The sequence below is a fragment of the Mesoplodon mirus genome (assembly GCF_964341445.2).
Source record: "Mesoplodon mirus genome assembly, chromosome: 8".
Taxonomy (NCBI): domain Eukaryota; kingdom Metazoa; phylum Chordata; class Mammalia; order Artiodactyla; family Ziphiidae; genus Mesoplodon; species Mesoplodon mirus.
Genome location: NC_138984.1, coordinates 32,045,806 through 32,062,516, shown reverse-complemented (window position 1 = coordinate 32,062,516; position 16,711 = coordinate 32,045,806). Strand labels below are relative to the sequence as shown.

The following is a 16,711-nucleotide window of genomic DNA, read 5'->3' as shown; positions in this document are numbered from 1 at the left end:
TATGCCAATTTCAATTGGTGATGGATACACACCTGCCAAATCATGAGCCTAAACGTGTTGAAAAAAAATTTTTTTTCCTAGTCAAACGCACAACAGGAAGCACATTTCAGAAGGATACATGTGAACATACGCCATCATATCTGGGTCTGGGATGTGACCTCTGGGGGGAAAACTGAGTGTTCTCCGTAAAAGGAACCGTTTCCACTGCCACGTTGCCTCCAAGAATCCCTTCATTTTTACCACCAAAGAGCTTCAGAGGGCAGATGCGACGCTGTGCTTCAGACTAAGTTCCTAACAGGCCCTTTGGCCACCCTAGCAGCTCAGTACCTGTGAGCCTTCACGCCTCGGGGTGTTTCTGGTGGGCGTGGCGAGAAGCACCTGCTCCCGGGTTCTCCAAGAATCTTACTCCAATCCCCTCGTTTTAAGGGTGTAGCTCTGCTGTCTCCCAGCTATTCCCTCGAGTGTGCTTTATGAGATCCGGTTTCAATCCCCCGGTGAGGTGCTCTGAGGTCCCGTTACAATTCCCTAGAGCTCCATGTGTGTGCGGGAGGGACAGAGCCAGGGAGAGACCGAGGGAGGGGACGAAGTCTCCGGGCTCCGGTTACCGCCCCGCACGGCCCCCGCCCCGAACCGCCGAGTGCACTGCGCGGCCCAGGGAGCGCCGCGGCCCCTTTAAGAGCCGGGCCCAGGCCGGCCCTGGGGCCGCGGGAGCCCAGAGCGAGGCGCGCCGCGGAGGAGTTGGGATCCGGCGCAAAAGTTTCCTCCCAACTCCGGCCCCGCGAGCCGCCGCCGCCGCCCACTCCAGCCCGGGGCCTGGGGCCGGCCCCGCCGCCGCCGCCGCCAGGGCCAGGGCCGGGCCGGCAGTTTCGCTTTGGCGGGCGGGGAGCAGCCGCCTGGGCCGGGCCCGCGCCGGAGCAGGAGCGGGAGGAGCAGCCGGGCCCCTGGACCGCGGCGTCCCCGGCCCCCCGCCACCTGGGAGGTAGCCCTCCTCGCTGCCGCCTCCCCTCCGATTCCCGCCCGCCGGCGGCCGCCTGCCCGGGGCGAAGGGGCTCTGCTGCGAGCCCCCGGCCCTGAGGGGCGCCGGGGAGAGGCGCCCCGGGGTCTCTGTGCCCGCCCGTGCCCGGCGGCCCCCGAGAGTGGGGCCGCGCCCGCCGGCTCAGACACCTGTTCGGCCCGGCCCGGCCCGGCGTGGTCGCTGGGGGCCAGGATGAAAGTGACCGTGTGCTTCGGCAGGACCGGCATCGTGGTGCCCTGCAAGGAGGGCCAGCTGCGCGTCCGGGAGCTCACGCAGCAGGCACTGCAGCGGTACCTGAAGACCCGGGAGAAGGTGGGCGCGGCGCGGGGAGAGCGCGGGAGGGGCGGAGGAGGGGGCGCGGCTGCGGGCGGGCTCCCCTGGAGCGCTCCGCGGCCTCGGCACCTGCCAGGTGCCCCGAGGACAGGGTGGCGACGCTCGGGGCATGCAGAGCACCTGGGCGATCTGATTTGTCAGGACCTGTGGCCGCAACTTCTGGATGTTGCTAATATAACTGACCTGGGCGTTTATGGGCGTTTGTGGGCCTTGCTTGTCCAAGGGTGGCGCGGGTACCTCAGCATCAGAATCACTCGGGGGCTCTTTAGAAAGGCACCGTCTGGTGACGCAGTCCAAGCCCACGGCCTCAGAGTCTGCTTTTCAACAAGCTCCCAGGTGATTGCACTGGCCACTGAAGTTTGACAAGCACTGCTTTAGAAGTTGTTTGAGCAAACAGGTCTCAAGGGAACGCTTGAAGGTGCTGCTCACCTCAGGTGTGCTTTTTGACCTGCTAAGGCCCGCCCTACGTCTACTCCTTGGGTTAGAAAGTTGATTGGTTCAAGTATCAGATACTCGGAAGTTATAACTGATGGAGCCCTTGGAATTTCAGCCCCGTGAGCTGGCTTCCCTCAATGACTAAGGCAGGAGCTCAGGTGGAAGGATGCTGTGTGCTTACACCAACCAGTCTGCACTTTGCTATTTTTACTTTAACACCCCACAGTCTATCAACATTTACTACGTGTGTGGGCTGTGTCAGGTCCAGGGTGACTATTGAAATGATGACAAAGAGTGTCCCCAGCTCTGTCCCTGAAGTCAGGAGCAAGTGAAAATTAAGTGGAACTCTGGAAGAGTGTTTTTAAGTGGGCAATGCACGCTTAAATGTTCAGAAGACCTAGCTGGCCTCTGGAACTCATATTGTAGTTTTGGGTAACATGCTGGGCCTCTGTTTCTTCTTTAATGGAAATTTTAAATGAAGGCATCCAAGAGCATCTTTTTATTTTTTTGAATCCTCAAATGGGATACCTTGTTTGCCCCAAATCCTCCTCAAACAAGACAAGTCATAAACACTTGCTTTAGAGGCCAATGGTTCTCTTAATATTTGTTCTCGTGCTGTGAGAACTGTCGAAATAGTGTGTTGGCCAATTTCGAGAATGGAAAGATGTAATTTCTTTTAATGTCTTTTAGGTTATGCAAGGCATAAAAGTAATTGTGTTTCTTCTAAATATATACTTGAGGCCTTTAAGAAAATGTCTTGCACCTCTGTGCCTCCACTAAGAATTATTATATAGGAAAAAATTCCACCCTGGATAAATACATGTGTATGTTGCCTTGAACAGCCAAGAGTTGGAGAAGAGCATAGTGAATGATCTGTTAAAATCTAAAATATAATCTCAAAAGCTGGACTCTTTACTAATGGAATTGAGGCAGAGAGAGAAAATAATCAAAGTGGCCTGTATAACTATATGAGTATTTACCCAATGGTTTTTCTTCCATTGTTACAGTAGTGTGCTGATTATATTGTGTAATTCAGTTGAAAACTGAGATTTACGCAAGTAACCAGTTGTCCTTGAAATCATATTTCCCTAACTTCTGAAAGTAAGCTAAGGTTAAACCTAACAGTTATTCTAGGGAAATTATTAAAGTAGATCTCATTGAAGGATTGCTTTATTGAGATGATAAACTTATTTTTATTTTAAATTATTATTAAAAATAATTTATCTCTAAATATTTAGAAGTTTAATACTTGGAGCTGTCCAAGTAATAGAAGTAAGCTATAAGCTTATAAATAACACATGGGGAACTAACTGTATGATATTTAAGGCATTGTAATTTGATCTTAAAAGGTGTTAAAAAGCTATTGATATTCTGGACTGAAAGCATAATTTATAATATCACATATCCCATAATATAATTGTATTGATCAGTTTACTGTTATTACCAGACATTACATTTTTCTATGTTTACATTTATATATTAGTGAATGTGACATTTAAAGGCCACCTGCAACTTAAAAATTCTCCCTCCCTTCTTCGGCTTTTAAAATCTCAATTTAATAACTGGCAAGTGATAGTTTTCCTTCCCAAAATACTCCTCTCTCATAGTTTCATTTTAAATAGCATTGTAATCATAACAAGGCTTAACTAATATTAAATGGTATTCCTAATGGAACTAAAATGTCAAGAAATACTCTGATAAATTCCATGCTTTTATCCATTGAATTTAGAAAATGATGGGAAAAGACCAGAAATGTCAAAATTCAATTTGGAAAACAGTTTGGCATAAATTCAATGTCTTTAAATAGGTGAAAGATTTAAAAGGCTTGTTTCCCTGGACAGCAAGGTTTTAAGCCCTTACTCAGTAGTAATAACACAACAACAAACATGAATTGTGCTTACTTGGCGCAGGCACTGTTCTAGGTGCCTTACATATATTAAATGACTGACTCCATGAGCTAGGTACTAATATCCCCATTTTACAGATGGGGGAAATAGAAACACAGAAGTATGACTAGTGCATGGTAGAATTGGGATTTGAACCCAGGAACTGTGTCTCCAGGTCCTTACTCTCAGTCATGAATACACAGGCTAGTAGGTCATTATGCAGTGTAATTTATCTATCTTATTTATTGTTTTAGAGTTTGTTTTAAAAAGACAATTCCACCTACAAACTGCTGCAGTAACCTATCAACCTAATGATAGCAGTTGTGTTTCTTGAAAAGGGATGGGACATCCACAAACTCCTCTTGATTTTATCTTTTACAGTATAGGTCTCTATGTTATAGGGAGAAGTCTAATTTCTGTGACAAGTATTGCAGGATTTGCATCAAGTATGTAGGATCTTCCTCAGTCTGATTACAAATTGAAAAATTGGGTAAGATCTCTGAGATATACAGGTAGAGAGGCAAAGAGGTAAAGAAACAAGTTTAGCGGGAACATGAATGTAAATTAAGCCCGTTTCTTCCGGGGCCCTGAATAATTTAGACGGGAGAAAGGCAGATGTCAAGATTGAGGATAGAGTTGAGGTTTGTACACTTTGAAAGGTAAGTGAAGCCCAAGGAAGCCATTCTGGATTTTGTGGGCAGCAGCAGAGAAGTAGCCACCTCCAGCTGAGAAGAAACAAAGGAAACTGGTATTTGTGGAATGTGGGGAGCCAGCTGAATCAGCATCAGATAAGGCCAGCAGTAGGTAAGATGCTGAAGAGACGGAGGGAGCTTTGGGGAAGGCTTTAATTATGTTCTGAAATCTGGGACTTTGAGGTTCCTGTGGCTTCCCCCTCCCTGCCATTTGATGAACTCTACTGGTGAGATGACTTGACCAAGGGGCAAGAATTATGGGGTTGCTTGTCTTTGGATCCTGGTAGTTTGTCATTGTCCAAGGCTCTAAATCCAGTTCAGTTAAGTAGTTAGTGGAGAGGAGATTGTCTTAAGTAGTGAAGGTGGGGATCATTGAATAATTAGTTAATTAATCATCAAAATTACATGTCACAGGTGAATGGGTAATTGAGCCATATCCTGCAGGGCTCTCAACCCTGGCTGATCATTAGTTACCTCTAATTTTAACATTTAACATTTTAAATAATACAAATGCCTGAGTCCCTTTCTCCAAGATCCTCATTCAGTGGGTTTGGAGTGGAGCCTGGGCATAGGTATTTAAAAAAAAAATAGTCTAGATGATACAAATGCCCAGCCAGGATTGAGAGCCACTAAGCTACTACCACTAATCTTTTGGCATCACTGAACTAATTTGATTTTTAAACTCATCTGATGGCAGATACTATGTCTTAGACACCTACGGACCAACCTGTTATTAGCAACTGTCTTTCCACTCCTACCTTGAATGAATTCTCACAGCAGGTGCTCAAATAACTTATTAAATTGAACATTCATTTTATATGTAAGTAAATAAGGGAAAGATTTTTTTAGTAACAAAAGTGTAAATGAGTGTATAGTGTGTGTGTGTGTGTGAGAGTTCAGGAGTTGAATGAGATAATATGAACGTTGGGTTCATGGGGTAGTGGGTATGATGGAATTTTTAAGAAGATTTGCGGATCTGTATGTATGAGGATAGTTTTTTTTTTTTTTAAGTAAAGAAACATCTGATTGACTTTCAAAATGAATCTCTTCTGTATTCAGATATTTGGAATAATTTGTTTGTTTTACAAGTTAAGATCAGCTTCGTGGATCTGAATTAAGAGCAATTATCTTTATTGATTAATTGTGAGATCAATCTAAGAATCTGTGCAGTAACAAGAATCTGGTATGATATCGTATGGGACTAGCCTGGAGGAATAAATTAGAATTCTTGAATTCCTGAATTTTTCAGCTTTTGATGTCTCGTTTCCAGATTTTAAGTTTCCTGTACACATAAGCTAGATGTATACCACACTGGATTCCCAAAATGCTTTTCAGTTTATTGGGCACTGACTGACTAGAGTGCTTTATTTCCTATTCAGTTCTCTCCTCTCCCAGTGTGTGGACTAGATACTCTTTGCAGCATGTGGATAGGACTGACTCACCATCAACAAGGCACATATTTCTATCTTGGTTTTGGTTCTGTTACTTGACTTGCATTGAGCAGCCTCTGAGTTTGCAAACACAGGGCTCCTGGGGCCTGCTATGACCCACAGACATGTTTTTTAAGTTCTACCCAGTGTTATATTTTGACTTAGTTGCCATGTTTAAATATTTTGAGATTTCATGGAAAAATCCAGAGTTCTGTCTTCTTTTAAGGAAAAAACAATCAGAAGCTCTGAGAATACTGGGCTTTACTTTCCCACATGGCAACCATCAGTTGGAGCTGAGGACATCTCTTTAAAAGGAATAATTATGCTCTAGTCTCCATTATTACCTTTCCCAATACCTGAGTGTAAGTTATTCTCCATCTAAAATGCTCTCAACAAGATTATTAAGATCTGACAGCTAAAACCCATGGTTACTTTTCAGTCCTTATTTATTTTTTTTTTTTTGCGGTACGCGGGCCTCTCACTGTTGTGGCCTCTCCCATTGTGGAGCACAGGCTCCACGGCCATGGCTCACGGGCCCAGCCGCTCCGCGGCATGTGGGATCCTCCCGGACCGGGGCACGAACCTGTGTCCCCTGCATCGGCAGGTGGACTCTCAACCACTGCGCCACCAGGGAAACCCCCTTCAGTCCTTATTTTTGATGATATCTCATCTTTTAAAACTCTCTTTACCCATGAGCTTTCCAGGATTTTTTTTTTTTTTTTTTTTGCGGTACGCGGACCTCCCACTGCTGGGGCCCCTCACAGGCCCAGCTGCTCCGCGGCATGTGGGATCTTCCCGGACCGGGGCACGAACCTGTGTCCCGTGCATCGGCAGGCGGACTCTCAACCACTGCGTCATATAGTATGTATACCAGAAATGCTCGTTAAATTATATCAAATTTCGCATCGTTTTCTTTCATAAAAATGAAAATGACCTTGTATTCAACACTATGTTTTGTAAGTTTGAAATCTTTATATGTGGTGTAGTTTTAAAAAGAAAGTCTAAATGCAACTTTTCTCTTGATTATCTTCAAAGACCTCATCACATCCACATGTGCTGTAGGCAGTAGTTTAGTGGTCCATTATATCTGCCACACTGATTGTCTTTAATAACAGCTTCAAATTCTGACACTGTGTAGATTTTTGAGACTGAGTGCTTGGCAGTTCTGGATTGTCAGTGAAGGAACATTGTATTTTTTTTTTTTTTAACATCTTTATTGGAGTATAATTGCTTTACAATGTTGTGTTAGTTTCTGCTGTATAACAATGTGAATCAGCTATATGTATACATATATCCCCATATCCCCTCCCTCTTATGTCTCCCTCCCACCCTCCCTATCCCACCTCTCTAGGTGGTCACAAAGCACCAAGCTGATCTCCCTGTGCTATGCAGCTGCTTCCCACTGGCTAGCTATTTTACATTTGGTTGACTCACTTGAGTATATCTGTAGTCCTGACTCTTCCACTAATGTCCAGGCTCCTGTTCCCAGGTGCTACTTACTATCTACTCTTGGAACATTAATAGATATCTCAAACTTAACAAGGTCAAAGCAAAATTTTTTGTTTCTTCATAAAAATCTGTTCTCCCACCAAGCTCTTCAGTTACAGTAAAAGGTATCACTGTCCAGAGGCAATCCAGACATCAGAATCATCTTTGATTCTCCTTATAAATTCATTCATCCTCAATCCACCAGTAAGTCCAGAATACATCCCAAATGTGCCCATTTTCCTGCATCAGCCCATTTCTGTGAGGTAGTCACCATAAGTTGACAAAATATCTTGCTTGGACTGTACAGTAGTTTACTAAATCCTCTTCCTACTCTACTGCAAACTATTTGACATGTAACAGTGAGGATGGTATTTTTTTTTTTTTGCGGTACGCTGCCCTCTCACTGTCGTGGCCTCTCCTGTTGTGGAGCACAGGCTCCGGACGCGCAGGCTCAGCGGCCATGGCTCACGGGCCCAGCCGCTCCGCGGCATGTGGGATCTTCCCGGACTGGGGCACGAACCCGTGTCCCCTGCATCGGCAGGCGGACTCTCAACCACTGCGCCACCAGGGAAGCCCGGCTCCGTTATTTCTGAAAGGCACTGTATCTGCATCTTGGGGCTGCTGAATGAGGTCTGCCTCCCATCTCGGGGCCCCACTATTCTTTTGATTGCTGGACTCTCGCTCTTTGGGTTGCAATGAGATGGAATTGTGGGATACCAACAGGACAGGATGTTTAAAAAGGTTTCACTCTCAATTTAGTCTCTATCAGATGCAGTGACAAGTATCATCCAGGTAAATACGCCCCGTCCTGTGCCTGTCCTCTGCCTCAGGTGAGGCTCTTAAACTCATCAGGTGGTCCTGGGCCCTGGAGGAGGAGCTGGTGGGGCATCACTTGGTGATGGAGGCAGATAACAGAAGAGATGTCTGCAACTCTTTGGCTAAGCCCCTCTCAGCAAGACCAGAGAACCACACTGGCAGGGGAGGTGATCAAACCCATTCTATTGCTTCATTTGAGGCAGAAGTTAAGGGTATGTGGGGAGCTCTGATAATAGACTTCTGAAACCATTTTAGGGAGATTTAGAGCAAGTCTTGCTACTGTTCTTTATTTACAGACACGAACCCTAGAAAGAGTAACCTCTAAGCAAAGATGGGCTTCTGACAAGGGATGTCTAGACATAAGTTGTACTCCTCCCTATTTATAGATAGGTGGCCTATTTTGGGGAAGGGATGTGGAGAGAGTGGGGTACCTGACTTAAGAATGATGGGTAATGACTGCAACCTGTTACTTGAAAAAGTATGTCGCGTATTCAGCGAGGCCTTAGAGCCCCCAGTAGTGGATGCTTTGCTACGGTTGCTTTTAACAATCCAAATGTCACTTCAGTCACTTCAGAGAAGATTTTACAGAGTGACATTGGGTCAAGCATTGTGTTTTGTGCTGGAGATATAGCATAAAATAAGGCATAGTCCCTGCTCCATCAGGCTTACAGACTAAAAGGGCAGAGAAAAGAATGTAAATAAGCAACACAGTGTGGTAGAGGGGCCCTGGGGTGGTGGACAGAGGGAGTGGTTGACTTTGACTTTGGAGCAGGGAGAGATGGGGAAGTCCTGCCGGTTTCACTGGGAGTTATATATACCTGGGCAGGGAATGGACATCTGCAGGACAGTAAGGGTGGGGAGGGTACTGGAGAGACGGGGTGGGGGAGAGAGAAGCAGTCTGCCTCTGACTGAAGGTGCACCAGGTTTTCGGTGGGTGTGGGAAGAGAATGGCATTATGGAAAGTTTCCTCAGGCTGACTGTGGGAGGGGAGGGGAGGGGATGAAGGAGGCTGTAATGGGGAGGCCGGGTCCAGGCCAGGAGGCCTTCACTATGACTGCCTAAAGAGCATGAGGACCCAGTGAGGCGCTCCGGGTGGGGTGGTGATAGTGTTGGTGTTCTTTTCTCTGTTGATTACCCTGGAGGATGGAGACACAGGGAGCTGGGACTGGAGGCGGAGAACTGGTCCACGCCCTGGCTGTGGAAGTGGAGGTTAGACCTATTGAAGCAGAGGAGGAAATGGGCTTGGAAACTTCAGGGGCAAAGAAATGAGACATGGAAGCTGACCTTCTGTGGCAAGGGAAGTATGGGTGGGAATGAGGGAGAGGGGAATGCCTGAGGCTTCCCTGTTCACCGTTAATGGACACTTCAGTGACTCCACCTGCATTCCAGGCATTGCGGCCTGGGAATCCGGAGACCAGTGGGACACGGTCTGTGCCCTCCAGGAGCCCCATACGTAGATGGGGGTAGGAGAGGTGGGAGGCTGAGCGTGGATGAGAGGCTTGCCAGGGAGTGTTTGAGGGCCCAGCTGAGATCATAAATCATGAGTTCATAAAAGTGCCAGTCTTTTGCATCAGCGTTTTGACATTGGATTAGAGCCTTGATTCAAGATTGGGATGAGGGCAGATGTGGAAAAAATGTGGCGTCCAGAAATAAAAGCGGTCAGACTGAGTTGATGACAGTGTGAACTATATTGGTGGCTTCCAGACTTCTGTGATGGAGTCACAGTGGCTGAAAGCCCTCTGTTTGCCCCTCCAGACCCACGCCTGTGACCTGGGAGGCTGAGCAGTGTAAACTCTCTTGCTATCTGGTGTCTAGTTGGGGTCAGCCATGGGAGAGGTCCCAGCGCGAGGCAGCTCCCTTCTTGCCAGGTCATTGTGGGTTGGCGGCTTCCCTTTACCAAAGGACACAGCTCCCATCAGGCAGCCCTCCCTGCATGCCTCTCTCCACTGTATTGCATCCACTCCTTTCCCTGGCCCCTTGGGTACCAGGTAATGGCAAGGCCTCAGTACTTAGGAGTGCTATCCCTTAATGTTTTCCCTTAACCCTGGGCAAACCTTTATAAATAGTTTCTTTATTAAACGTCTAACTGCCTAATTTGAGCGAACCATCTGTTTCCTGCCAGGACATGGACTGATAAAGGATGTAATAGTTTTTCCTTTATGACCCAGTACCCACAGCACATGTATTCAAATGAAATAAGTTTCAGGAGGATGCTTACCCTTATTATAAATGATGCCCTCTTATTTTTTATTCTATTGTTTTATTTTTAAAAAAATGTAGTTGGGACATACTGAATTAATTTCACTGCCCACTAATGGGTTAGGGACCATAGTTAGAAAACCACTGGGGCTACCTGATGTTTAGGGAGTCCTGGATGGATCATCAAGTCAGATGACTCTAGAAACCTCCACAGGGTCCCATTGTTTTTCTGGGTTGAGGTAAAGTGTGAGGCTGAAGATAAATTACTAACATCAGGTATGTGTTACAAGGGTTTAAATTACAGTCTATGGGCTTTAATGCCAAGTATCTCATACAGATAAGATTTATAAGATCTTGACACTTGTGAATGGCCCGCACGTGAGCTCAGAGTCACCTTGGCCCTGAAGTTCAGGTGGCTTGATAAAATCTTGGAGAAATTGAAAGAGTTTCACTTGCCCCCCAATATTTCTTTCATCATGGCATAGTCATAGTATTGGTAACTTTAAATATTAGGTTCTGGATTACTTACTTTTGTAGCAAAGAGTTGAGGAAATGCAAGATGGATAAATAATCCTTGCCTGTATTTATAGGCACATTTATAGAGATTCAGTGGGTTTGAGTTTTGACAGCAGTGTTTGATCAGAGACATTTTCCCAGAACCTTAAAAAAACAAAACTGCACTTCAGAAATCTCTAGTAAAAAAGAAACCAAAACTTTTTTTTGGTTGCTGCTACTAGATTTGCATTTCAGATCTTTCTGCCTTTTCTTTCACTTTTGTCTGTGGGTGAGCAGGGAGGGCTATGTGGGACTGTGACAATGGACAGTGAGGCCTTCTGTTGCTGTATTCCTTTCCTAGGACCGCAGTGGCAAAGTAACCACAAGCTGGGTGGCCAAACCGGGTGGCTTAAAACAACCAATTTTTTTTCACTGGGTGGCTTAAAACAACCAATTTTTTTTCACAGCTCTGGAGCCTAGAGGTTCAAAATCAATGTGTTGGCAGGCTCATGCCCCCTTTGAAGCCTCCAGAGAGGAGACTTCCTTGCCCCTTCCAGCTTCTTCTGGGCCCAGACATTCCTCAGCTTGTGGCAGCATAACTCCAGCCTCTGCCTTCATCTTTACACTGGACATTTTCCCTCTGTGTCTCTTCTCTTCTTATAAAAACACAAATCACATCAGATTAGGGCTCACTCTAATGACCTCACTTAACATATTTACACCTGTAAGACCCTGTTTCTAAATAAGGTCACATTCACAAGGTACCAAGGGACTTCAACATAGCCTTGGGGGGCGGGGAGGGGGGCAGTTCAGCTCATAACAATTGCCATTCAGTTTAATGCATTTTTAATGCAGTTTAATGCATTTTTCACTGCTTTTACAATAAGACGTTGAGAAAATTTTGTTGATTCCCTATTGCCTTCCCCATAGTGTTGCTCTCTTTATTCCTCAAGTTTTTGCTCCAAAATGGTCCACAGATAACTTGCTTCCTGTTTTATTGAGAAATAAAGGTCTTTTGGTCTGATATCACTTGCTGCTACCTTCACTATGCCTTTCAGTATCAATGCCCATGTTCTTAGCTGCCTCTTCAGGTACCTTATTGAGACTCATGTTTGTCTTAAATTCCGCCTCATCGCACTCCCTTTGTGTTCTGGTTTCCTCAAGCATTGGTGAAGCCCAGGGGCTTGTATGAATTGAATCCCTCTTCAGTCTATAATTAGAGAGTTTCTGAGCACCTATTCTGTGCCACACACAGTCCCTTTCCTTCAGGGCTTCACAATCCAGTTGGAGAGACATGTATACTTACTGAAAAGAAAGCAACAGCCAGGGGCCAGATGAGTTCTCCACGCATTAAGGGAGAGAACTCACAATTGCCTGGAATGGCCCAATGTGAAAAATGGATAAAATCTAGATAAATGAAAGAAGGGAGGGGGAGAGATAAAGGAAATAGACACATGGAAGCAGAGATAGGGGAAATAGATACATTGCAGCAGTTCTCAGACTTGCTGGTTTCAGCGCCCTTATTGACTCTTCTGTTTTACAGGACCTGAAATCTGCTTCTCTATGCAGATTGCACCTATCTATATTTACCACATCAGAAATTAAATTAACTGAGAAATTTTAAAAAATATATTTAATTGATTTAGGATAACGATCCCATAACAAGATTACTTGTTGTCATGAAAATAACTATATTTTTTAAAGGAAAAGGAAAAATTTATTGAGAAGAGTGGCACCGTGTAACGTTTTTGCCAATCTCTTTGATGCTTGCTTATTAGATAGCTGGACTCTCAAATGTGCCTGCTTGCTTGTTCAGTCTGTTGCAATATGTTGTTTTGGTTGAAATATATGAAGAAAATCCTGCCTCACATAGATAAGTAGCTGGAAGAAGAAGGAGCATTTAAAAAGCTTTCCCAGGGCTTCCCTGGTGGCGCAGTGGTTGGGAGTCTGCCTGCCGATGCAGGGGACACGGGTTCGTGCCCCGGTCCGTGAAGATCCCACATGCCGCGGAGCAGCTGGGCCCGTGAGCCATGGCCGCTGAGCCTGCGCGTCCGGAACCTGTGCTCCGCAATGGGAGAGGCCATAGCGGTGAGAGGCACGCGAACCAAAAAAAAAAGCTTTTCCAGGTGCTTATAGATAAGCTTTGTGTATGCTACATGCAGATCTGACAGTGATGGTTTGTTTCCATTTTTCTTCCTTTCTCATACATTTATCATATCACAGTTTCTATGGGTCAGGAACCTTGGTACCACTTAGCCGAGTCCTCTTCTTTGAGTCTCACCAGCTACGATAGAGATGAAAGCTAGGCTGCAGTCTCAGAGTCTTGACTGGAAAGAATTGGATTCTGAGCTCACTCAGGTGGTTGGCAGAATTCATTCCTTGCAGCTGTAGGACTGAGAGCCCTAGCTTTTACTGGCTATGAGCTGGAGGCCACTGTCAGCTCCTAGAGGTCACCTTCCTTTCCTAGAGGTCACTTGCAGTTCCATATCATGTGGAACTTCCCATCCTAGCTGATTACTTCATCAAGCCAGCAAGGAGGATCTCTAAATCATGATGGCTAGCAAGACGGAATCTTACATAACATAACATATTCATGGGGATGACACCTCAATAGGGTTTGGTTTCTTAAAGATTAGTTGCAATGTAGAATCTGAAATCATGCCAATAAAATTTTTGTACTCTGTTATAATTCATTCATTTGTGTTGTACTTTGAATAGATCTTCCATCCATGTGCGACATTCTAACGTCATACATTGGTCATTTGGAAAACATTGGTTCACTGAGTTATGCCAGTCTCCCCAGTGTTGGTACCTTTACACCTTAGTTATACAATTTCAAAACCACATACATTGACATTACCATCGATTTCATCAGAAAAGTGTAAGTATTGGGAAACTATCAAGCTCACAGTGGTTGTTACAGTTTTCTAAAATTTTAATTTTTGCTTTATTATTGGCAACAAATACAGTCATTTGTTTTCCACAAAGTGTTCAGGTTCACATCATTTATTCTTGATGTGAAAAATGCCAAAAGGTGAAGTATGAATAATCATGGTTTGTCTGTCGGTCATTCTCTGAAATGAAAATGGTGCTCCATGAAAAAAAAAAAAACAGTTAGTTCAACTCAACTCGATCAATCTTGAGTGCTTTTGCTGAGGTAACATTGTGTGTCATTATGCAGGAGTGCTTTATATGGACTTTCTAATCTTCACATACAGTGTCAAAAAGATGTGAATCAAGGGTCAAAAATTAATAACATTTTTATTGCTTCATCAAGGGCATTCTTAAGTTAAATTGACCATTTGTTTTTAAAATGCAAGTGAGTGAGTGGCACTGAAGAATACAGGGATTTCTAGTACTGTTTACTGCCTTGATTCAAGCTAAGGCATCTGCCATTTTACCCACCACTGCCTTTGCACCGGGAGTGCAAGTGTCAACATACTTGTTCCAAGGATAAACTGTGGGATTCCAAAAAGTTATTCAACATGTTGACTGTTTCAGTGCTAGTGTTTATTGTCAGGCATTCACATACAAAAAAATTCTTCAGTTAGTATCAGCACCAAGTAGTCATCTTATACAAAAGAAACAGCAAGTTCAGTTACACCCGTAGATCAATCCATGTGTAAGACAAAAGTACAGTTCTACAGATGGGATATTAACTCAGTCTTCACATTTGTAGCCAGATGTTTCATTTGAGGAGTTCCAGTGTCATTGGAAACTGGCACTGTCATACCTTATTTTATTTTATTTTTTATCCAGTAGGCATTCAGCAATCTCAGTTGTATAAGGCTTTCTTAGTCAACTAATGTGATACAATAGCTTACCCTGTAAAGTGCTTCAGTAGCTTTTTTCATTTCTAGTTTGAAAAGCTGTTAAAATGTTTGGCTTTTAAAATGTTCATTATGGCTGCATTTAAAAATATTCACTTCCTTTTCCTTTAAATTCTAGGTGCTTAATTTCAAAATGATACTACAACTATTTGAAAATGTTCTGTTGCATTAGACACAATAATGTAAATTACCAGTATCTTTGAGGTCAAAGAAATGATAACTTTCATGTTTTTGTCTATTCAGTTTTGCACCTTTTTTTTTTTTTTGGTAGAGTTTTCCCTTCTATGAATCAGAGACCTCTGGTGTGTCAGTTTCATCTTTTTAAAAATATCCTTAAATTTAGATAGTACAGCTGTGGTGGGTTGAAGAAGGAGGTTTTCTAATCCCCTTTTTTTATATGTTGAATTTTTTATTGTAAAATATACCTAACATAAAATTTATCTTTTTAACTGTTCTTAAATATACAGTTGTGTGGCATTAAGTTCATTCACATTGTTGTGCATCCATCACCACCATCCACCTCCAGAACCTTTTCATCTTCCCAAACTGAAACTTCACACCTAGTAAACATTAACTCCCCATTTCTCCCTTTCCCCCAGTCCCTGGTAATCACCATTCTACCTTCTGTCTCTTCTAATTTTACTATTCTAGGTACCTCATGTAAGTGAAATCATGCAACATTTGTCCTTTGAGGCTGGCTTATTTCATTTAGCATAATGTCTTCAAGGTTCATCTATGTTGCAGCCTATACGAGAATTTCCTTCCTTTTTAGGTTTTAATAATAGTCCATTGTATGTATATACCATATACCACATTTTTTTTTGCTTCTTGATTTTTAAAAAAAAATTAAAAAATGATATACAATATTGTGTTAGTCTCAGGTGTAGAGCTTTAGATTCTTTTCCACTATAGGTATATACCACGTTTTATCCATTGTTTATCTATTCATCCATTGATGGACACTTGGGTTGCTTCTACCTTTTGGCTATTTTGAATAGTGCTCTATGAACATAGGTGTACAAATATCTATCTGAGTACTTGCTTTCAGTTCTTTTGAGTGTGTATCCAGAAATGGAATTGCTGGATTATATGGTAGTTTTATGTTTAATTTCTTGAGGAACCACCATAATTTTTTCCATGGTGGCTGCATCATTTGATATTCCCACAAGCAATGCACAAGGGTTCCAATGTCTCCACATCCCTGCCAACATTTGTTATTTTCTGTGTGTGTTTAAAATATTATAGCCAGGGGCTTCCCTGGTGGCACAGTGGCTAAGAACCCGCCTGCCACTGCAGGGGACATGGGTTCGAGCCCCGGTCTGGGAAGATCCCACATGCCACGGAGCAACTAAGTCCGTGCGCCACAACTACTTAGACTGCACTCTACAACCCGTGAGCTACAACTGCTGAAGCCTATGCGCCTAGAGCCCATGCTCCACAGCAAGAGAAACCACTGCAATGAGAAGCCCACGCACCTCAACCAAGAGTAGCCCCTGCTCACGGCAACTAGAGAAAGCCCCCGTGCAGTAACAAAGACCCAACGCAGCCAAAATAATTAAATAAATTAAAAAAAAATATTATAGCCACCTTAATGGGTTTGAAGTATCTAATCTCCTCTTTTAAATCAGTGATCCATCTTTAAATATAAAAAGGTTATACTTTAAAAAAATTTTAGAGTGAAATATTAAATTCTAAGTTCTAGTTTGATATATTTGAACATTTAGAAATATTCTTGAAAAGATTTAAAATATTACTGCAAATTTGTGAAAGGACAAATAAAATATGTAAATACCTTTCTGGCTTTGGCCTTGTGGAACTCCTGAAAAGGTCTTGATACCTCCAGGGGTTCATAGTCCTCACTTGAGAACTGTTCACTGGAGTATAGTGTTGGCAAACATCTTCACAGTGAGCTTAGTCACTGTTTCCTTAGGTGGGTAAAGGCTATTTCCCTTGGTCCACAAATCTATTTACTATATTTCAAAAAAATTTTTCCCTATAGCCTATACCCAAGATTTTATTTTATTTTATTTTAAAGAAATAACTAATAAAAAAAATAGAAAAGAAATAAACAGATCAGTTGACATGGAATTAA

At 43.5% G+C, this 16,711-nt stretch overlaps 1 protein-coding gene across 2 annotated transcripts in view; it reads left to right on the top strand.

Annotated features, from left to right (window-relative positions):
• The first annotated feature begins 1,189 nt into the window (after window positions 1-1,189).
• The window catches only part of PARD3B (par-3 family cell polarity regulator beta), a 1,069,130-nt gene continuing 1,053,608 nt past the window's right edge, over window positions 1,190-16,711 (top strand). For both annotated transcript variants that reach the window (XM_082629936.1, XM_082629937.1), the window contains exon 1: window positions 1,190-1,327. In XM_082629936.1, coding sequence (XP_082486062.1) covers window positions 1,208-1,327 — 120 coding nt within the window. In that variant the 5' untranslated portion in view covers window positions 1,190-1,207. The remainder of the gene's footprint in view (window positions 1,328-16,711) is intronic.